The sequence below is a fragment of the Chiloscyllium plagiosum genome, unplaced genomic scaffold (genome assembly GCF_037043375.1).
Source record: "Chiloscyllium plagiosum isolate Xiang-an unplaced genomic scaffold, Cpla_swu_hap1 HiC_scaffold_15, whole genome shotgun sequence".
Taxonomy (NCBI): Eukaryota; Metazoa; Chordata; class Chondrichthyes; order Orectolobiformes; family Hemiscylliidae; genus Chiloscyllium; species Chiloscyllium plagiosum.
In genome coordinates, this window is record NW_028270153.1 from 47082441 (window position 1) to 47106864 (window position 24424).

At 40.6% G+C, this 24424-nt stretch overlaps 1 protein-coding gene across 1 annotated transcript in view; it reads right to left on the reverse strand.

The window, feature by feature from the left end:
* Positions 1–24424, reverse strand: part of atp9a (ATPase phospholipid transporting 9A) — a 187617-nt gene that overhangs the window by 87412 nt on the left and 75781 nt on the right. Inside the window, exons 10-14 of the mRNA XM_043710245.2 lie at positions 22522–22598; positions 18483–18643; positions 14167–14309; positions 11608–11720; positions 5657–5869 (exon numbers count right to left, since the gene is read on the reverse strand). Of these exons, the coding sequence (XP_043566180.1) occupies positions 5657–5869; positions 11608–11720; positions 14167–14309; positions 18483–18643; positions 22522–22598 (707 nt within the window). The remainder of the gene's footprint in view (positions 1–5656; positions 5870–11607; positions 11721–14166; positions 14310–18482; positions 18644–22521; positions 22599–24424) is intronic.

The following is a 24424-nucleotide window of genomic DNA, read 5'->3' on the forward strand; positions in this document are numbered from 1 at the left end:
CCCATGCTAAATTGCCCATAGTGCTAGGTGCATAAGTCAGAGGGAAATGGGTCTGGGTGGGTTACTCTTCGGAGGGTCGGTGTGGACTGGTTGGGCCGAATGGCCTGTTTCCACACTGTAGGGAATCTAATCTAAATCTAATCTCAGTCAGAAAGAGCCACCCAGATCAGTGCAGTGTCAAAGGGGTGCTGCAATGTGCTTTGCAAGGTATAGTGCCAACAACCTGTCTCGACTATCCCATTCTTATTCTAACTCTGGCACTGCACCACTAAGCCTGCCTGTCCTCTCCACTTCTACTCACTCAGATCATCTCACCACCCATCCTGCTCCTCTTCTTCCAGACAGTTTTATCTCACTCAATCCTTCCAGTCATCTTGTAGCAGGAGAAACAAGAGTCTCAGAATAGTTTGGAAATGGCAAGGACAGGCTGACATTTGTCTCCACCTGCCATAACTTACATACAGTTTTTAGATCAAAGTGGTGCTGGAAAAGCACAGCAGGTCAGGCAGCATCCGAGGAGCAGGAAAATCGACTTACAGACATATGAGAAGAATTTCACATTAGGAGGTTTAAGTCCGCTCAATTGGAGAGACCGACATCTTCATGTCCAGGCAACCAAGTAAATAGTGATATGCTGAACTTCATCCCCATCACCAATGCTGGCAACCCCCATGGACGCAGGATACAAGCAATCCTGAACCATGCTAGAAGCACATAAAAGCTGTTGTCTTACTAAACTATTCGACTGCTCTCTCAATAGAGAGAGGGTGACTGGCAGCAAGGGTATGAGGGTCACCACATCTCTGGCAAGGGGAGCGTTGGAGGAGAAGAAATCTTTTGCAGTAACCTCAGCTAGTGCAGGAATTGAATCCAAGCTGTTGGTGTGATTTTGCATCACAAACCAGCCAACTAAAGCATAAGATAATTGGGAATGACAGAGGCCCAGAAAACACCATCACCTCTAGCCATTAGTTATCTGATCAGAATTTCAAGTTCGGAATCGATGTCAGTATCTGGGAAAATCACTGCACAGAAATGAGGTGGAATTTGCATCTTGTCATTGAAACCTTTAGGGGGACAATGATAGTTTCCTCAAATGTTGAGAATTAAATTGTTCCTACCACATTCTCCCAAATTTCTCATTATTTCACATGCCAGTGAGGGCTGGGCTGATGATAAACGTGAATGGAATCAACTTTGGCTGTGATGCTCCCAATGATAAAATCATCTGCTTTTACTCAATCCCATTATTCATATGTATGGAATGATTAACTGAGCAAAATACAGGAGGGTGACAATTACCTAGGAAATAAGCCAACACCTTCAGAGGAGATAGGGAAAGGAGCAGAGAATAGTCGTGAGAAATGATTATTTAAGTCATATTTTTGAAACATTTCTAACAAAAATGGGTCCATTCAGTCGTCCATTCACTTCAGACTTCCTGAAATAAACAGCGCCAGAGAATAAGTTGTAACTTGTGCTATTGACTTATGGGTCACTACTTAAACACAAAGAACATCCTCACTGGAAGGAGGAGAAGCAGTTGGGGAAATATTATTCAAGACTGTCCCCCCAAACAGGACCCAATGAGTAGCTTCCGAACATCACCGTAGAAACCAGGTAGATGGTTGTCAATTACACTCACACTAGTGTAACAGTTATGTACATGACAATGCTATCAAAAAAATATTAAAGGAGAGCAGAAAATACCTTGTGTGTGAGAAACTATTGAATTGAACAGATACTTTTAAACATGCCTTGGATATCCACATTCAGTTAACTGCTTTAATAAAGCAGCTGTAATAAAGGGGGCACAAATAATGACTATCAAACAAATCACATTCTTGTACAATCCTTTTTAATGTCCTTGATAGCAGTTTTCCTTTAATACAGAAAATGGCCACCTTCTCCAATAAATTATCGTAAAGATCAAACCCAGTCTCTCACCTTTGACCCAGCGGTGCCGAAGATTTGAAAGGGCACCTAACACTCAATGAACTTTTACAATCCAGTTCCTGACCTTTGCACTCCTCAGACCACTAACACAACTCCTTCCTGTCTTGTCATCCATCACTGAAATCAGAGCATTGAAGCTCTCTTGCTAAATGCAAGCTGGCGTCAAGCAGGAATGGCACTATTATGATTTCACTGTAATTTAGTTGGAACACTAAGGAGATATCATATTCCTGACCTGTCACTGCTAGATGGCTTAGCAGAAGGAAAAAAAAAGCAGTTTGGTATTCATCACCACTTGTCCGTCCTAGAATGTGAACAACAAGCTCTTCTGGGTGTTCCTGAATTGACAAATACTTTTCCTGTACTGATTTATATCCAACTTTAAAGAGAAGGCTCAGTGCATTGAGAAATCTTCTGTTTTTTTACTACCAATCACATAATATTTGTATCTGGTACTTTACTGACAGTACATTAAAACAAAAAATAAATACTGAAGATACTGATGTGTAAGTTGACCTTTAAAGCCTCAAAGATTCTCTCCAAAAACAGGAATCAATTTATACATTACATATAAAACGTGAACCGCCAGCCTGGGTGTGGGTGGTCACTATATTTGTCATTTGCCACATGTCTGCTCTGTGTGGCCACGTCTTAGAATGCATTGCAAAGACGTGTGCAAGTCTATCGCCTGATTGATCCCTTGCATCCAGTTATATGGTACTGGTGAGTAAAACATCCGTTTAGGTAGGGGTGAAAAGTTGAGGTTGACTACAAATGCAAGTATAGCTATGTCATGGTTGAATATGAACAAGTTATACTCAATTACAGATAATATATAAGTTTTGGGACCAAAAAACTGAAAAGATACAGACTGGGTTAACTTGTATGTTGTGGTCTACGATACAGAATTGCATCTACAAACATTCAAATGTCCAAGGGTACTTTTACCTCTCTCAAAGTATGACCTTGTCACCAACTTCCCTCTGGCTTCAGAGTTGATTTAATTTACACAGAATAAAAGCAAGGAGGAAGAAGAAGTCACAGCTGCCCTCTGAGCTGAAAGGCCCTATATTAAAGTAATCCCTTTGGACAAGCAGTGCTAAACCAGCAAGTGCATTCTGAATCATCGGAATAGATCAGATGCTGAGGCAGGTTCTTCTCACCATCGCAGACATTACAGGGCATTAGATGACTCATTTCCACATGACTTTTTAAATATTCAAATCAAATCAAATGATTCCCTTCCTTCTAACTACAAAGAACTTTGTCTTATATATTTTAATAATATTTCCATGAAATTATATATTCTTACAGCTAGTTTTAATGTTCGGAGTTAGAAGGAAGAACGCATCCTATGTTGATGCCCAGAGTTTGTTCAGTGAACATCAGAGTCTGAGAAACCAGAAAGGTAACACTGGTGTCATGTGATATACCTATCTTAGCACAAAAGAGTTATTTCCATAACCAGCTAGAAGTAAACTGTAAAACTGCCAGGAAATGCTCAGATGAGTTGGTGAGAAGACTCTGAGTCTCAGTTGTACAAGCACAATATAAAATCACATGCATTTCACCTGAACGAAGCAACTGGATTCATCTGATGAAGGAGCGTCGCTCCGAAAGCTAGTCTGCTTCCAATTAAACCTGTTGGACTATAACCTGGTGTTGTGTGATTTTTAACTTAATAAAATATATAAGTGGCTTGCTTCTACACTGCAGGGATTTTATGCATAATGATGGTCCTTCATTTTCAATGACTGCTTCTATCCCTCAAATATTCCCTTTACATTTCTTCTGTCCTTCCTAGGACTTAACAAGCAAACTGCTGATAATCAGGCAAACAACTAATATTAATGCTGGCCACAGGAAAACATTGCTACAATCATGAAAATGATGTTTGAGATTCAGTTTTCTGTTTGTTAAATTTCCAACTTCCTAATTTGGGCACACAATGATTGGTGCACCAGTTTTCAGCATCTGAAAACTAATTAAACAAGATATTACTGAATAACATTATGATTCTGAAAGGTTTAATTTTGGAGACCATATTAAGCTTTACCCAATCTGACATTGTCATGTAGTCTTAGGGAGGGAAGAGAGGAAACTGGCTCTTGATCCTGATGGAGACTAAAGCATTATCATCACCTCCTGATCAATTAGTTACACATAATAAAAGCTATGTAACTTTTCCTATTGATATCTTATCAAGATTCCATTTATTGCAAGTTAGTAGTAGTAAATTTCTTCCCAGTGTTCTGTCTGCAAATTGGGCACTATTTTTCAAAATCATTTTTGTATGTACCCCAAGTGCAACAAATTATTATTTGAAGCATATGCATTAAAAATAAGATCACCATGGAATCTTAAGCCCACAACACATTATGTTTGTTATTTCTCTCTTGTATACTATCAATGAAATGCATAATGAGCTGAATTTTAGTACCACTGATTACGAATAGGAGTTATATAGAGTTTCTACAGCTTTTATTTTTTGGGTAGCAACACAGTTTGGTTTACTCATAACATTCAGCTACCACAGGAAGTGGTGAAGACTAGTACAATTGCAACATTTAAGAGGCATTTGGATGGGTATATGAATAGGAAGGGTTTGGAGGGATATGGGCCGCGTGGTGGCAGGTGGGACTGGATTGAGTTGGGATATCTGGTCGGCATGGACAAGTTGGACCGAAAAGTCTGTTGCCATGCTGTACATCTCGATGACTCTATTAAAGCTGAAATTGTAAATTTTACGAAGACTTTTCATAAAATAACATTTGTACTGCATGCATTCTAAAACCAAATAAGTAGCCAACCATGAAGTGCATTTAATTAAAAACCATAGTATCATTAAGGACAGTAACGGATAGAATTGTTACTTAAATGGAATCAAGATTTAGCTCTAGCTTTGGAAAAACAAATTCTCATTTAAAATATGCAAATTACATTATAGTACTGAAATCCCAACATAAATCTTTAATTCAAACAAAATGCTTGGACAGTTACAACAATCTACCAGAGTTCAAAATTATCATTTTTCAAAGCAATTTTAATGCCAAAAGAATCGTTAGACAGATGTGAATTATAAATTCATCGCACGACATGGAATATTTGCCTGAAACTGGACAAGTGCAACTTCAGCATAAAGTAATCAGATATCTGTCCTGAGAAGGAAATCCATTGTGAAATCTCAGCAGCTAGTCATGGCTCATACTGTCCCCATTAAGGAGCAACCCCTCAACACTGTCAAATATGCCACAATCTCAACTTCTGACACCAGCAACACAAGTTATTCCATTTATCAACAGACTTATCACTATTCTTATCAAAAAAAGTGAGCACTGCAATCTTGAACAAACCTGGAGGAGGAAAAAAGCAGCAGCAACTTGAAACGGCTCTCAGACACCATAATGCAATCAGGTTCAGATTGTCAGTGTCCCTGATGAAAAGAAATTAAAAAGCAGCATCTAGAAATGCATCCCATGGAGAATGTGAAACATGTATCTATTCAGGCCTACAGGGTTGTGGCCTTCCATTTTATACCATTTAGCGATTAACAAAAATCACGCAAAGCATCAGTTTCAGAAGTAACAAGCTGAGCCTCTGAACATATGAAGAATATTACTAATGAAAAATGAATGCAAAGCATAACTCTTAGCAAATGGACTTTGATATCATGCACATTAATAAATGAGAAGGGACTAACCTCATCTGGACTGGCTGCTTGGTAAATCCGACATGCGTCCTCATAGTTTTGCTCAGCTTCAGCTTGATCAGTTGAGTCAGGCCCATGAGACTCGTAGACGGGTGTAACGTTATGGCACAATGCGATCGCTTTCACTGCTTCATGGACACGGACACTGACAGTTTTACGTATCTTAGGAGCTGTTGAAGGGGGCTTATCTTGTGAAACCACTGGCTAGAAAAGAAAATAATCCCAGTTGAATTTGATATATGCTTTGAATTCACCATTGTTGAGATGGGGCAAAGAATAATGAAAACACACTGCAAGAGCTTTGCTATTTGAAAATAGCAAAAAGCTATCATCTACAAGTTAGATTGATCTGGATTTGCAATTTGTCCCGAGATTACATTAACCATTATTATACTAATCATAAAAAAAAAAGTGAGCACCTTTACATTTGTTATTCTGCCTGATTTATCTGTACTCTGACTCTCTTAATCTGCATAATGAAATATAACTGCACAAAAGGTCTCTTGTTATCAAAACACAGAACTACCGACTACAAAAGTGTTTTCTAAATAACAAAGCACAATCCAAGCAAGGGATTTATTTAATGGAGAATAGAAACGTCACTGTAGCTTAACGAAGCAAATAATTAAAGAAAACATGTTGGCAGAAATTCGGTGGTGAACAAATACACTAGTAAAGTTGGCTGTGTGTCTAATTTTTAGCCAATTTTTCAAGTGACATCAAATTTGTTTTTGTAAGCAATATCTAGTGGGTATAATGACAACTTTGGTTGGGTCTTACACAGCTTTTTAATTCCAACTTTGCTAGCTATCTACAAACTTAATAAAGCATACTGGTAATCTAAAATCAAACACAACCATAACCCACATTTTACAGTAAGTATCATTCTTTAGACCAACATTAGATTGCTTTCCAGTTATATGAAGTGCATTAATGGAAATAAAACTTATCTTCAAATACTGAGCTATAAATCCTGACTTCTTTTAAAACAGGTAAAAACAATAACTGCAGATGCTGGAAACCAGATTCTGGATCAGTGGTGCTGGAAGAGCACAGTAATTCAGGCAGCATCCAACGAGCAGCGAAATCGACGTTTCGGGCGAAAGCCCTTCATCAGGAATAAAGGCAGAGAGCCTGAAGCGTGGAGAGATAAGCTAGGGGAGGGTGGGGGTGGGGAGAGAGTAGCATAGAGTACAATGGGTGAGTGGGGGAGGAGATGAAGGTGATAGGTCAGGGAGGAGAGGGTGGAGTGGATAGGTGGAAAAGGAGCAGGCAGGTCGGACAAGTCTGGACAAGTCAAGGGGACAGTGTGAAGCTGGAAATTTGAAACTAGGATGAGGTGGGGGAAGGGGAAATGAGGAAGCTGTTGACATCCACATTGATGCCCTGGGGTTGAAGTGTTCCGAGGCGGAAGATGAGGCATTCTTCCTCCAGGCGTCTGGTGGTGAGGGAGTGGCGGTGAAGGAGGCCCAGGACTTCCATGTCCTCGGCAGAGTGGGAGGGGGAGTTGAAATGTTGGGCCACGGGGCAGTTTGGTTGATTGGTGCGGGTGTCTCGGAGATGTTCCCTAAAGTGCTCTGCTAGGAGGCGCCCAGTCTCCCCAATGTAGAGGCGACCGCATCGGGAGCAACTGATACAATAAATGATATTGGTGGATGTGCAGGTAAAACTTTGATGGATGTGGAAGGCTCCTTTAGGGCCTTGGATAGAGGTGAGGGAGGAGGTGTGGGCACAGGTTTTACAGTTCCTGCAGTGGCGGTGGAAAGTGCCAGGATGGGAGGGTGGGTCGTAGGGGGGCGTGGACCTGACCAGGTAGTCACGGAGGGAACGGTCTTTGCGGAAGGCGGAAAGGGGTGGGGAAGGAAATATATCCCTGGTGGTGGGGTCTTTTTGGAGGTGGCGGAAATGTCGGCGGATGATTTGGTTTATGCGGAGGTTTGTAGGGTGGAAGGTGAGCACCAGGGGCGTTCTGTCCTTGTTACGGTTGGAGGGGTGGGGTCTGAGGGCGGAGGTGCGGGATGTGGACGAGATGCGTTGGAGGGTATCTTTAACCACGTGGGAAGGGAAATTGCGGTCTCTAAAGAAGGCGGCCATCTGGTGTGTTCTATGGTGGAACTGGTCCTCCTGGGAGCAGATACGGCGGAGGCGGAGGAATCGGGAATACGGGATGGCATTTTTGCAAGAGATAGAATGGGAAGAGGTGTAATCCAGGTAGCTGTGGGAGTCGGTGTGTTTGTAAAAAATGTCAGTGTCAAGTTGGTCGTCACTAATGGAGATGGAGAGGTCCAGAAGAGAAGGGAGGAGTCAGAGATGGTCCAGGTAAATTTAAGGTCAGGGTGGAATGTGTTGGTGAAGTTGATGAATTGCTCAACCTCCTCTTTTAAAACAGTTGAGTACTACATGTTGTCATCACAGTTAATAGGATGGAACACCTCATCTTCAGCTCCAAAAGGATCATCAAAGGGTATAGAATTTAACTTATTTTCGATCAGGGAAGGTAACAGTGACAAAGTAACCATTAATGTCCGACTGTTCTTCAGGGAAGGTAAACCGACCATTCTCACTTGATCGAGTTAATCACTCAGTTCCCATTGACGTGACCCAACATCCTTAGTGCCAATGTTATCCACAGCCCGGCAGATCAAAAAAATGGTTTCTGAAAATTCTTGAGAAGAAGCAGGAGACTGAAGATTGGTTAAGTGTTTTAAAAGGTACAGAGGTCTGTCCATGATCTACTTGTCGTCATTGGTACCAAGAGCAAACTTGAATTCAAATACTTGTGCCTACAGCTCTAAACAAAACATGTTGAACTTTGATCAATTATAGCTCATATTTTAGAATAGTTCAGTCTGACAGTAGTCTTGATAGTTTTTGTTTGTTGCAAGATTAATGGAAGATGCATGATCCTATTAAAATCTCAGCCAGCCAGACAGCAGCAAACATTTGCAGCTCCGGTGCATTTTATATGAATGAAGTGGAAAATACATTGCCAGCTTAATTAGTTAGAAGGATAAAACTCCTCAGTGGTCCCTCGTTGTTCAGGGAAACTGGATAGTGTTTTATGATTCGAATCCATTTAATGTTATAATAAAGTTGCCACAGGTGAACATTAGGTAGACATTTTCTAAATTCCCAATACTTGAATCACCAAGAGTGATGCAGCCCAAAATCTGAACGTTTGAAATAATTTTTTTTCACTACTGTGAAAAGCAAGAAGTGGCTCTCACCACAGCTCAGCAAGCTACAGTGGAATGATCGAAAAGGGTCGATGATTTACTAAATGTGCTAAAGCATAGCATTTTGGGTGCAGTGTCATGCTTTGACATGTGACCTGAATGTGCCAAGAAAGATGAAAACTAGCCTTTGACCAGCATCCAGCAAACTCAAATGTTGAGCATTTGTGAGATTTAGAGGAAGTCACAATCTGGCTGGCTGTGATGACTCTGCAGCCAAATAAACAGCCAACAATCACCACAAGGGCTCAACACTTCAATAAAGACTAATCCAGTAAGGCACTGCAGAGTGACATATGTCCCTGAATACACATACTAGTCTGGAACAAATGTTTCTAGCAAAAGTGAACAGGGAAAGGTTAATGGGACGAAAGAAGTAAAGGTTGCTAACAAAAATATTGGATAGGAGTGTTATCTTATGAGAATAAAAGGTTCTGTTGCATAGCTTAAAGAACCAGTATTGAAATGTGAGTTTAGATCAGAGTGGTGCTAGAAAAGCACAGCAGGTCAGGCAGCATCCGAGGAGCAGGATAATTGATGTTTCGGGCAAAAGCCCTTCATCAGGAATAGAGGCAGGAAGCCTCCAGAGTGGAGAGATAAATGGGGCATCATCAAATGACTCACCCTGGGTAGTCTGACTCTGGGAACAATCTATTTTAAGATCAAAAGATTTTTTTTTTTTTAGGAAGGAGAGACTAACATGAGTGAATGACAACCAGATTAAATTATCAAAGTTTCGCTTTAATTGCCTGAAGACTTCACAATAGGTGCAGCAACAAATTGACTTCACAAAAATATAGATGCTTTTAGAAAGGGCTTAAACGTATTATATAGCAAATGCAATAAGTTAAAATGAGCTGGAATTAAAATGATAAAGCAAAGGTTTGGATAATGTACAAAAACTGGAATAGAACCCACTGGCAATGGGACATTATGGAGTGAAAGTTGCTCTAAGGGCTGAAGGTTGATCCACGAGTCAGATGGTTCCACATTTGTATTTGCCTTGCCAATAAATTGCACTTCCTTTCTCTTCTGTTCCGTTTCAAAGAATTCATTCATGGCTGGATATAGCTTCACAGGTACCAATGTCAAGCACGTTCTGGAATTTTGCCTTTGCTTGATGTATGAATCTAAACAAAGCATGAGGCAGAGTCTTCTCAGCCACTGAATGATGTGGGGAAAAGCAAGAGGTTGGGAGAGTCACTGCAGATCAGCAGCAAGAAGGTTCCTGATGTCGGGAGCAGAAAGCCCCATCTTCCAATCAAATTTTGAACAATGAGCTCAGATTCTCACGAGAGAGGCTTACTTACATGCACTATCATCCACATTATGATGTTGTCCCACCTCATTGACATGCAGCTTCCCGTTCTCCCACTCACTGCATGAAAATTCCCAGCATAATAATCAGAGCAGTAACCAGCTTGCCACTAACTCCTCCAGCCCTCCATCATGGACACTAGTCACTGGCATCTCAGGGCATGCTCAATGAGCAGTCACTGCTTACACTGCCTATCAAGCAGAATGTCCAGGTCTCCGTCAGCAAAGTAGAGTTCCAATTTCTTGCTATCCCATTCATCTAGGGCAATGGACAAGAACAGTGTGAGACAGCTATAGACTGTTGGCACAAGACTGAGTACATGTCTGGCCTTTAAATATGGCATGGTGCCAGGAATCCCAGGATGTCCTGGCAATGTACAGCATGGTGTTGCAAGTGGGAGAATAAGATGAGCAGGGCGGTGTAGGGGCAAGGAACATTGATGCTGTGGCATGTTTGGGAAGTAGCATCAGAAAATCCACCAGGGTCATAGAGAAAAACCTTCCATAAAACTCACTGAAAATAACCCTTTACCAATTTCTGATAAAATCAGGCTAAACAAATGGCTATGAATCATAGCAGTGTCCAATCATATTCCTGATACCATCACCCACAATCCCGAGCGGCACAGTGGCATAGTGGTTAGCACTGCTGCCTCACAGCGCCAGAGACCCGGGTTCAATTCCCTCTCAGGCAACTGTCTGTGTGGAGTTTGCACATTCTCCCAGTGTCTGTGTGGGTTTCCTCCGGGTGCTCTGGTTTCCTCCCACAGTCCAAAAATGTGCAGGTTAGGTGAATTGGCCATGCTAAACTGCCCGTAGTGTTAGGTGGGTCTGGGTGGGTTGCGCTTCGGCGGGTCAGTGTGGACTTGTTGGTCCGAAGGGCCTGTTTCCACACTAAGTATCTGGAACATGTTGCTAAAGCAGGATCCAATCTGCTATTTTGGACAATTCAGCAGATATGAGCTTCTCCTGCTCTCTACAACAAACTCTATATATCACAAACAAGCAGATAAACACACTTCTGGTATGTTTCAAGCAAAATCTACCTTGTCGATGTGCTGCACAGAAGTGCAATCTTCTCAGGCTGTAAAATACAGTCAAATAACTATAAATGAATTATTTATTTGTGATGACATTTGAATAAGGGATTCTTTTTGATAATATATGAATTCAGAAATGAAACATCATGATAATCTGTCTAAGTAATCATGCAAAAAATACAAAGGATTGTATTAAACTCAATGAGACCTTGGACTTAATAACTTAATCACTGAAAGGAATTTAGAATTGCATTGTTCCTAGACTAAGTGATGGAAATCGGAGCTTATATTAAATTATTAGTCTGAGTAGAAAGTGGTACGAGTAACAACTAGTCACTTGGACATGGATTACCTGTGTATATGCACTAAAAACGTGGCTTTCTACTTCATCCATAGAATCCAACCCATAAGATACCGTTCCCAGGTGAAGACGTCTGAACTGCATCTCATTCTTTGTAAGAGTTCCTGTAAAATGGAGAGAAAGACCAAAATAAGATAGAGATTTTGAAATTTATGGAATGGCAGCTTAGTTCCTGTCTTAAGGCATAATGCTCTTTAGAGAGCAAGTGCAGATACAATGGGCCAAATGGCCACCTTCTGCATGTGACAATTCTGTGATCCCATGGTGCTCCGACCTTAAGGACTGTATAGAAAGTCATGTTTCTCTACCTCATTGTTTATCCACTTAGTGACACAGTGCCAGCAAATTTGCCCAACTGATTTCACGTGTGAACCTAAACTATCATTTGCAGATTATTTATCTATGGGAGGAGGGCAGGGTGAGGAATTAACACCATTTCATATGATACTGTGCTCACCTGATTGGAAAACAGGATTATATCCCCTGCATTTGCATTCAGGATTTCAGCCCCTCCCAAACCGATCTGATAGTCTCTTCGTGTGGCAAAACTCCCAGATGCTGAGGGGAGGGGGCCTGCATTAACGGCCTAATTGGTCAGAGGGTTGGATGACTGTCCACCACCTTGTGACAGTAGCAGGAAGACAAAGGGAATGCCAGCCTCTGCCATTATACACATTTTTTTTTCAAAAAGTGGTTAGCATTGCTACCTCACAGCGCCAGGGACTCAGGTTTGATTCCACCCTCGGGCGACTGGCTATGTGGAGTTTGCATGTTCTCTCCCGGTCTGCGCAGGTTTCCTCTGGGTGCTCCAGTTTCCTCCCACAGTCCAAAGATGTGCAGGTTAGGTGAATTGGCCATGCTAAATTGCCCATAGTGTCCTAGAATGTGCAGGCTAGGTGGGTTAGCCATTGGAAATGCAGGGATGGGGTAGTGGGAGTGATCTGGGTGGGATATATGTCAGGGGATTGGTAATATAATTCTATGAGGATGTGGGCATTGCTCATTTGGCCAGCATTTATTGCTCATCCCTAAATGTCCACAGGGCTATTAAGAATTAATCACATGAGCCACTTGTATACACAGTGGGCCTTCTGCTCTCCTGTTCACTTCAATCTGTAAGGCAACAGCAAGCGGAGTTATGATTGCTTTCTGCCTTTTAGATTGTACTCAAGGTCCAGATACTATCAGCACTGATTGGCTGCTGACGTTGCCACTGGCCCAATTAGGGAATTCTACAATAAGCACCACCACATTGGGTGATGGAATGTCATTGAGGCAACAGGTCTCCAACCCTGTATTGAAAATCCAGCCCCAGAACACAGTTATGTCAGAAAAACCTTATCCCTAGTACCACCTTAGTGTATTTCCTCTCTGGTACGTTGACATCTTTTTAGAATTGAATGTAGCCCGAATTGAAGATGTTTTTCTGTCTTAGACTTCCAATGATTTGTTTCTAACATCAAATGGACTATATCCATTTTTTCAGTCTCATCAACTTATTCCCTCCATTAAAAGATCAGTAAATCTGAATCTCTAAAGGTGTTTATGCTTCTTCTTCTGTTAATGCTTTACCATTCAGAGCATATTTCCTCTCCTTATTTGCCAGAAGAATTGAGAAGCAGCAGGTTTTTTTTGACTACTTCCCCTCAAGATGGGAAAGTATAGAACACCATCATCCTTTCGTCACTCACTTTGGCTTCTCTAAGCTCAAAATGTTTAAAATTGTGATCTAGTCATTGAAGAGTAACTTCATTAGTTTACTATGGAAGGATATACAGCACCCTAGAACATAAAAGGGAAATTCTGTCTGTCTGTCTTTAAAACAACAACATTCGAGCCTGAAATAATATTTTGGTCTAGTGATCACAAACTAAAAAACTATCCAAAGGAAGAAGGGAAGAGGGTGATTTCAGGATAATCAACAGAAAGAAGAAATGAAGTATATCACTTCCTTTGGGAATTGCTCTGTCATCTATGTTTATTTTGTCTCAGATTTTATTCAATACTTCTTCTGAGGCAGACAGCTTATTATTAGAAAGTTGCTGGGGTGGTACAGGATGCTACGACTTATAACATGAAAGCTAAGAATGAATCTAAGTCACACAATTGTACAGCACAGAGGAGGCCATTCAGTCTGAAGTGCCCGTACTAGTGCTCTGAAAGGCTTTTTAACATAACCTAATCCTTCATGTCCCTTTTATGTCTTTGGTCTCAAAGTTTCTTGCATTTTTACAGATCCTGCTTTCTCTGCTGCTGATACAAAATTTCATGTCCTACCTCTGAGTATTTTTTTTTAATCTATTCTTTTGAAGATGATCTTAACTTTATGGCCATTAATTATTGACTCACTGAGTAATGGAAATAGAAGCTGGTCCAAACTTTTTTTCAAAGCCTCTTAGTCTTGAGCATCAAGTTTTGTGCTTTGATGAAGAGCCCCAGCTTTTCAATTCCCAACTAAACACTGCTCTCCTTCGCATCATATTATTGAACCCTCTTTTCAGCCTCTCCATGGCAAGTGCGTGAGTACAATCCCAAAAAGATAGCCATTACCTGTCTTGTCTGTGAGTACATAAGATATTCTCCCAAGCTGCTCTGGAATGGTACTGGCCCGTACCAATGTGCCAGGAATTTTAGAGTCTTTCCTAATCATCAAGCTGTAGACCATCTTTCCCATGTCCAGGTTAACACGTATACTACAGAGATCAGAAAGAATAAATTCTGATAACAAAACAGATCACAATATATCTTGTCACATAAACATCCAGGTACTGGTGAGTGTACTAAATATATGAACGTTTATGTAAATACAGAAGAAGGTGTGACCAATTAGTTTTGGGCTACAAATGCAAATGTGGTAGAACATATTTGGTGTGGTTTCCAATTTATAATTAACAAATCAGATACGCTTCAGTGGAAATGATATAACCACAGAACATTTCTTTTTCTTTTCTCCCTTCTGCATCTCAAAGACATGTAAACCCATGTTAAAATGGATTTCAGGAACCCTCTAGTAACTATACAGTGCTTCACCCAAACATGCACAAGCCTTAATCCAGTAAGCTTCAAACAACTACCCAAACTCTATGGAAAATTACAGCTCAAGCCAGATCACATTCTCACTGTTCTGAAGGGTCACTGAACCCGAAACATTAATTCCACTTTCACCCCACAGATGCTATCTGACCTGCTGAGTTTTCCCAGCAATTTCGGTTTCTGTTCAATTCCTCCCTTGTTCAAAATATCCAGGATAAGGATTGTCAAACTTTGACAAGGTTAGAAATCCGGCTCAATTTTGACACCCCCCTCCCCCGCCGCCTCTTCAATCTACTAATATTAAGATGTGTTACAGCACCTTGAATTTTACTCTTGTAAGGATTATCTATCGCAACACAGCTGAGATGATTCAGTCTAAGTCCTTCCTGGAGAGTCAATAGAACCATTACTTCAAAAGGAAATCTGATGAGTTTACACTATGTGGGAAGTTAGAGTTTTGAAACTTCATCTTGACCCAAACTGTCCTCCAACCTATGCACCTTAGGTTTTAAAACATTTAGATACCAATATAAAATATTAGAACTATAATAAGGAGCTCTTGCTAAACTATACAAGGCATTCGACAGACAATATCTAGAATACTATTTTGGTTCCCTTATGGAAGAAAAGATATACTGGCATTGAAGGCAGCTCAAAGAGTGTTCATTAGGTTGATGTTGGGTCTGAGGGACTTTCTTGTGAGGAAAGCCTGAGGAGGTTGGGCTTGCACTCACTACAGCTCAGAAGAATGAGAGGAGACCTTGTTGAAATGTACAAGATCCTTATAGGCTTGGCATGGTAGATGCAGAGAGGTTGTTTCCCTGTGGGAAGAGTCTAGAGCCAGAGGAGACTTGAGTGGAAGGAGAGTCACCCGTTTAAGATAAAGAAACATAAGATTTTTTTCTCAGACAGCAGTCAATCTATCAACTTTTTTTTTAAACCACAGAGGGCTTTCGATTTTTGGTCATTAACTATAGTCAAGGCTGAGACAAACAGATTTCAAGTCCATAAGGGAATCAAGGTTTATAGGTATAAGGCAGAAAAGTGGAGTTCAAGATATCAAATTAGCCATGAGCCCATTGAATGGAAGTGCAGACTCAGTGGGCAAATGGTCTACATCCACTCTATGTCCTATGGTTTTACTGGAAGTCAGATGGTGTGTGGACAACCAGGCTGCATTGATTGGGCAGGTTAGGACATGAAGCTTTATGATGCGGTTACAAGTCTCATTGGCATTCCTCTATTGAATTCAATGACAGGCTGTCAAATACAGGTGGGGAGTGCTTTTCTCACAACCTTTTTGGATAAAGGAAAACCTCCCACAATCAAGCTCTCAGCAACTCCACACCCAATTATTGTTAATATCTCCTCCTCACCCCCTACTCCAACCTCCCCTACAAGCCTGCTGGTCTCCCCAGAATCCTTAATCACCCTTGTGATAATGACATCAAACTCCCTCCCTCTCCAAACATCATGCCTTGCTCCTACTGCCCCACACATCAGATCATCCTTCTCCAGTGACCTTCACTCTACTACTTCCCGATAAACTGAAAGCCCAACCCAGCAATCAGAATGGCGTCTAAGTTTTCAAGCACAAACGCACGATTGAATTCAAACTCTAGAGTTGAGATTCTGAACTTCCACATTTCCCATGCCTTACTGCTTCCTGCCGGTAAGAGTAGCTAAATAAAACGCCACAGCTTTTGTTCTTTATACAAATCTTGCCAGTGAGGCTGTTGTAAGCTAATAAAATATCTCTCAGGCAAATATTTGGAGATTTCAGCTGGGAGATGCAAGATTGCAGGAAAGTACTACTGACAGAACTTTAAAATTAGTACATATACAAATGTTACTGCAGATGTTATTAAATGTTTTGATAGGTGTATTTAGATAAACTGGACTGGGCAAGGCCCTGGGAGGTAATCATTCCCAGGGTTAACTCCTTCATGAAAGGAATGGGAGAATACTGCAAGAAAAAGAAATGCAGATCTAAATAGAAGATTTAATGCTTAGGGTGCTTGTTTTTAAGCATACTGAAATAAGCAATGACAATGAAGAGAACATTTTGTTCCACTTTTGTAAAAATCAACCACCCAAAAAAAGTGCACATAGCATTTGCAGCAGAGCACTGACAGTGGAGTATTGTGTTGAATGAACATAAATGCACTGATACTTTCTGCTTCAACCACCCCACGTATCCACATTCTGGGTCGGAAGAATGTCTAAATTTGTTACTTGTGCTGTTAGTACTTTCTTTATACTTGTGCCTCCTTTTTCTAGGATTATCCACATCTACCCGATGAAACACTTCCATAACCAGGGAAGCCCTCACTCAGGTTTTCTCTTTTGCAGAAATCATCAAAATACTTGGGTCCAATGTCATCATTATTTATTTTGGTGGCAATTGTGCTCTCTCATTTCTACAACAACTTTGTAAATATTTTCTGCACTGTCGTCAATGTTTCAAGGCTTTTTTATTGTCAGCACTGAATAAATCCTCAAAACAAAACATGCAACATTCTCAAATAGGTTAAAAAAATACAGGAGTGCAAACTGAACTACTCAGGAAATCTCTTGCTTTCCTACATACCCCTTAGGGTAGAGAGATAAGAACACTTCCAGTTCACTGCAACAAAAGGTTTTCTACAAATTTAACATGGAGGAGAAAGTGAGGTCTGCAGATGCTGGAGATCAAAGTTGAAACTTTATTGCTGGAACAGCACAGCAGGTCAGGCAGCATCCAGGGAACAGGAGATTCGACGTTTCGGGCACAGGCCCTTCCTGAAGAAGGGCCTGTGCCCGAAACGTCGAATCTCCTGTTCCCTGGATGCTGCCTGACCTGCTGTGCTGTTCCAGCAATAAAGTTTCAACTACAAATTTAACATAACCTACTTGATTTTGTATTCTTTTCCACCAGAAACTAATTCCACTATCTTGTCTGGACACTTTTAACCTTAACCAAGTTGTGTTGCCTATAGTAATGATTTGCATAAATATATTCCCAAATCTCTTTGTTCAATTGGATTCAGTACACCTTCCAAATAATGAGGAGCTTTACATTTCTCCTACCAGATTGCATCATTCCTTTTCTTTCACCATAATTAATTTTGTTTTCCAATTATCTATCCATGTTGCAAAGCTGTTTGTGTCTTATCATCTTTTTTGGGTTGGTCTTCCAAACTCCAGTTATTTCCTCCAACTTGGTATCATCTTCAAATTTCAACACAGCCCACTCAGACCTCAGCTCTACATCAATCATTCAATCTGTTATCCTGTGAAATAACTCTTATCTCGGACTTTCTACTTTATAGCCATTTTGCAAATTATTTTGTCAGCTGCCTAGAGTCAATTGTGTCACACAGTTGTGTCATAAATGTGCGCACACTAAAGACCTTCTGAAAGATCGAATATTCCACATTCACTGCATTGCTTCTGTTCAGATATGATGTAATGGGAATGGTGTTCTGAAGGGCTTGGCGCTGACATTATTGTTTACCATGTGCATCCATGATTCAGAAATTAGCAAAACAATTCAAAATTTGCAATACAGAGGAACCTCGATTATCCGAAGGACACGGGCGGGGAGTATTTCATTCGGTTAATCGAATTCCGGATAATATAGTTTAGCCGAGCATCGGGACATTGCGATCTTGCTGGATAATCCGATATTCAGTTAGTCGAATGCCGGATAATCGGAGGATGCTCTGTAATACTAAATTGGAGCATATATGTAAAGTGTAAACTGATGGGACAGTGGACACAGAAAAGGAAACTGGAAACCAAAAACCTTTAAAAAGGTTGATTTTGGCAGTAAGAAACAGACCACATTTTACCTGATTGGAACAATTTGGGAGAACAGAAGGAAGAAGCGAAACAAGTGGAGATACCAGCGACCCCGGAAGTGCTGCAGGGAAACCATGACAAGCGATAACACCACCAAAGCAACAAACAAAATCTTCATCAAACAGTTCACCTCCAGGTCAAACCGTCCCATCTAGAAGAAGAAAAATTAAAATCAACAAAAGTTCTGCTTTGCATGTAGATTCATAAATTTAGCTCTCCAGCCCATTTTCTCCAGAAAAATATTTTGATGTGAAAAATGTGACATGCATTCACTGTTTTTATCTCTTGAGAAGTGGCAGCTATCTTGCCTGTGATCAAGAATTTTTTTTCAGAGATATGGCTACAATAGGCAAAGTTGCCAACCAACAAGAGACACCAAAGTGTCCATGTTTTGGTGTAATTTCTTTGTTGACTAATTCCTGGTTCTGAGTTAGACTGATAGATATCACTGGTTAAAACCAACTAGGTAAAAACAATGACTGCAGATGCTGGAAACCAGATTTTGGATTGGTGGTGCTGGAAGAGCACAGCAGTTCAGGCAGCATCCGAGGAGCAGCAAAATCGACGTTTCGGGCAAAAGCCCTTCATTTTTATTCCTGATGAAGGGCTTTTGCCCGAAACGTCAATTTTGCTGCTCCTCGGATGCTGCCTGAACTGCTGTGCTCTTCCAGCACCACCAATCCAAAAAATGATAGATATCACTGACCTAATCCTGGTTTCAGTCCCATGCAGAGTAGCAGATTTGGTGCTCTTCCTGCTGCCACCTTGTGGTGAATATATGAGAAAAGGCATTAGGCCAAAGTTAACTGGTGCTCCTCCCTACATGAGGAATAAACTCTTTTAAAGAGATTCAGTAGCAGGAAAAGTTGCTTAACATTAGTTATTTTTAGCTTGTATGATGGGATATCATGTCTATTTAAAACACATGGATCAGAAATGTTGTGTGCTATTCACAGCGACGTCAGCTATATTTTAAACTATTTCTGCAGCATAAACCGAATGCTTTGCCAATCCCTTTCAATATAAAGAAGAATCAAACTGGACTCAAAACATTAACTCGGTTTCTCTCTCTGCAGATGATGCCAGAACTGCTGGGTTTCCACAGCATTTCCTCACTTTATTACCGTGGGCAAGTTATGGACTGAATCCTGAGGGACAGGATGTACGTGTATTTGGAAAGGCAAAGGCTGATTAGGGATAATCAATAAGGTTTTGTTGTGGGAAATCATGTCTCACAAACTTGATTGAGTTTCTTGAAGTAGTAACAAAGAGGACTGAGGAGGGCAGAGTGGTGGACATGATCTATGTGGACTTCAGTAAAGCATTTGACAAGATTGCATGTAGTAGACTAGTTATCAAGGTTAGATCACATGGAATACAGGGAGAACTAGCCAGTTGGATACAGAACTGACTCGAAGGTAGAAGACAGAAGGTGGTGGTGGAGGGGTGCTTTTCAGACTGGAGGCCTGTGATCAGTGGTGTGTCACATGGATCATTGTTGGCTCCACTGCTTTTTTTTTTTAAGATTTAGATTAGATTACTTGCAGTGTGGAAACAGGCCCTTCGGCCCAACAAGCCCACACCGACCCGCCGAAGCACAACCCACCCATGTCCCTACATTTAACCCTTCACCTAACACTATGGGCAATTTAGTATGCCCAATTCACCTGACCTGCACATCTTTGGACTGTGGGAGGAAACCGGAGCACCCGGAGGAAACCCACGCAGACACGGGGAGAATGTGCAAACTCCACAGAGTCAGCCGCCTGAGGCAGGAATTGAACCAGAGTCTCTGACGCTGTGAGGCAGCAGTGCTAACCACTGTGGATGTGAACATAAAAGGTATAGTTAGTAAGTTCGTAGATGGCATCAAAATTGGAGATGTTGTGGACAGCGAAGAAGATTACAACAGGATCTTGATCAGATGGGCCAAAGGCTAAGGGGTGGCAGATGGAGTTTAATTTAGGTAAATACGAGGTGCTGCATTTTGGGAAAGCAAATCTTAGCAGGACTTATACACTTAATGGTAAGGCCCTAGGGAGTGTTGCTGAACAAAGAGATCTTGGAGTTCAGGTTCATAGCTCCTTGAAAGTGGAGTCGCAGGTAGATAGGATAGTGAAGAAGGCATTTGTTACAGTTGCCTTTATTGGTCAGTGCATTGAGTATAGGAGTTGGGAGGTCATGTCGTGGCTGTACAGCCATTGGTTAGGCCACTTTTGGAATACTGAGTGCAATTCTGATCTCCCTCCTATAGGAAGAACGTTGTGAAACTTGGAAGGGTTCAGAAACGATTCACAAGGATGTTGCCGGGGTCAGAGGGTTTGAGCTAGAGGGAGAAGCTGATTAGGTTGGGGCTATTTTCCCTGGAGTGTTGGAGGCTGAGGCGTGACTTTACAGAGGTTTATAAAATCATAAGGAGCATGGATACTATGAGTAGACAAAATCTTTTCCCGGGGGTGGGAGACTCCAGAACCAGAGGGCATAGGTTTAAGGTGAGAGGGGAAAGATTTAAAAGGGACCTAAGGGGCTTCTTTTTTTTTTTACGCAGAGGATGATGCGTGTATGGAATGAGCTGCTGGAGAAAGTGGTGGAGGCTGGTACAATTGCAGCATTTAAAAGGCATCTGGATGGTTATATGAATAAGAAGGGCATAGAGGGATATGGGGCTAGATTAGTGTAGGATACCTGGTCAGCATAGACAGTTTATGTAGGATATCTGGTCAACAGAAGGGTCTGTTTCCATGCTGTGCAGTACAGCTCTATGATTGAAATCAATTTCATTGTAATGTGTGGGCAGTGCAAAAGGAACAAGTCGATGAAATGTACCTTTTTAACTGAGTACAAGGCAATGCAGAGTGCTAAACCCAAATATGTTCCAATGGAAATGCCATGAACAATCACAGCCAACTTGCCTGGTTGTATCTCCATGCCATTCATAGTCCAACAAGTCATCAATCTTTTCTCAAGCTATATAAATTCTTACTGAAGTTGGTTTTCTGGAAATATCACTCCTAATGAGTGCAAGATGAAAACTTTGACTTCATGTTTCTTGTTAGCAATGTTTAAGTTCTGTACTACCAAGCAATTGTTTGGTGAGATTTGTTTAAAATTCTGTGCTCACCAAGTTAGAGGTAATTATTACTGAACAGTGGAACCTGAATGGTTTCAAGAACTCCATCTTAACGCAGAATGCCCAATATTAAACATAAGACATCTACGCAAAGTGAAAGTCCCTCTATCCAATTTCTGCAATGCACCTTAGCCCAAACCTCTGAACAGAATCCTGAACAGTAGCAATGTCTGACATCCTGTACCTTGTGTAAGTGAAATGAACAATCTGGGTTTGGATGCACCTTTCCCCATTAGGAGCGGTTTTAAGCTGCTCACAATTCATTTCCCCAACAGGACCTTCCCACTAGCAGACATAGAAACTCTAAGCTGAATTTGAACATGAGTCCACAAATTCTCATCTATCCCAATCCACAGTAAACTTTATATATTGGCATGCATTTCCCATCGAGACTACACAGATATCTTTTCGAAAGCTGTACAGCCAGTAGATAAAGCCCATGACATTTTAATGGGTTGGTATTCCTGCCAATCCAGTCCTTGGCTTCTTGAGAAATGGGAATATCTCTGGCAGCTGAGAAGTCACCTAGCTTTCAGCTCATGGTTTTATTTTAAAATGTCACTGACATCATTACAGAGTATACCTCTGATGGCTTAATTTTATCTTTCAGTATTTACACATTCTATCAAATCAACAAAAATAAAATCATTAAAACTTTGCATAAATACTGTGAAACCTTTTCTAAATACTGGTGTTTAGAAATCATCAAAAACAAATGAGAAATGGCTCCCTGTTCTAGTTGTTAGGGAAATCTAAAATATACATGAAATACAATTTCACAGAAAATATGAACATTAAAAAATTCTCCCAGTAATTTGCAATGGATGGAGATTTACAAGGAGAAACAAACATGGGACTTGTTGCTAAATTTGTTCTACACCAAGATTTTCAAACCGTACCTTGCTTTTTGGGTGAGAGGTATTCATAACACTTCTCATCTCTTTGCCAGTGTAGATAACAACACCCACTGCAGTACCTGGGAAACAGATTACATCAATAAAACACAAGTAAGCGAGAGCCAGAAATACATTTTGTTCTAAAGAACTGATTAAAATCAGTCTGTTCCACAGGTTCAGTAGATACTATAATGGCTAACATGATGTATTTTGCTTTTCATAAGTGCATGTGAACATTCACATTGTACAATATTAGGCAAGATAGAAATGTCTCAAGGATTTTATGCTCAAAATGTTAGCTCCATATCGCATTCTGGAGATATTGCTGTGTATTTCCATTACTTTCTATTTTATTTCCGATCTCCAACATCTGATTTATTTGTTTTTACAAAAGACTTAGTGTCGATCAACGACCTTTGTGAAGTAAACTGGTTTCAGCTGACAGCAGTAAAGATGTTTCAGTTGGCTATAAAGATCCTGAGATTGGAAAAAGGTAAAAAGATGGCAAGAAAGTATAAAAGGGAGAGGCAGGATGGGGGAACAAAGATGAAAATATACAGCAAGGGAAAGGGGAACTTGGAGTGGATAAAACAGATCAGCATTACTTTCACAAAATTCCAATCCCAGGGATTCTCAGTTTGCTTCAGAAAAGGAAAGTCCTACAGACTTCACTGCACCAGCAATCCACACATGGCAATTTGAACAAAGAGGCATTTCAGCATTTGTAAATCAGAATGGAGTAATTACCCAATTGCTCGATCACATTTGACCTTACAACTTAACAACTATGTATTGGGGAAATATACAGCCAGCATTGTTTTTCAACACAGTCACGCTTCAAGAGAATAGAAGGTCATTATTAAGAGCCAAACTTTGACATTTTGTTAACACAGTTTTGACACTGGGCTGTATTATATTATTTTAGGGCTATACACCATATAGTTTACAAAATATTGGTGGGATGATTATTAACTGGAATACATGCTGGGCAAGTTGTGGGAGAGGCATGTACAATGGCTGCTTGAGGGGTCCAGCAAAAAGCTCTCTCCATGGGCCACAAAATATACACAGCGAAAAGCAAACAGTATCGCTTAAAAAAATGGTATTTCCCATTGAACACAATATGTCAGAAAGCAGTATATACAAAACATACTGGGCAAAGATGTACGGCAAGTATTAAGGTAAAAGTGATATCCAGTAGCTAAATTAATAAAATATTAATTTAAATACATATAAACTGAAAAGTTTCAGGTTATGTTGAAGTTAAACTGCTTGTGCCACTGATGAAACACCACAGCACAGTAGTATGAAATGAATTTACAAATACAATAGCTAGCTGCAGCAGAGCCCATGGGATGAGTCACTGAAAATATCAAGGATGACAACATTTTCCTGATTTATGCTTCTTCTCAACTCTCAGTTCAACCTCATCCTGTTATCTAACTCAATGAGTAAGCTGCTGATGATGTAATACCTCACTAGGGAGCAAGCTGAAAACCAGTCCCTCTACTCCCAGAGTCATCACAAAAATTAAAGATTGCATAAAAGTATATAAAATTCACAATTTACTAGTCTTTCAGACTCAGGTTGAAATAACGTATGGACCAGGTTTATGTATGAAATAAACATACTATTTATGACAAATAAAGTGATTCTAACTACAGATCAACAATTATGATATATAACTCTACTAGTTAAGACGCTAACCCACTTATAAAGTTTCCCCATAACATGTACACACATACCAACAAAAAAAAATGTTTTGGTTGGAGGGAGAGACTGGGACAGTAGTGCAGTGGGCTCTGTCCACAGGAATTGCTGAGATGATACTTTCACTGGTCAGAATGCTGCAACTCAACTTTCCATCTTTGTATACTTTCATCTGTTTGCAAAAGGCACAGGATAA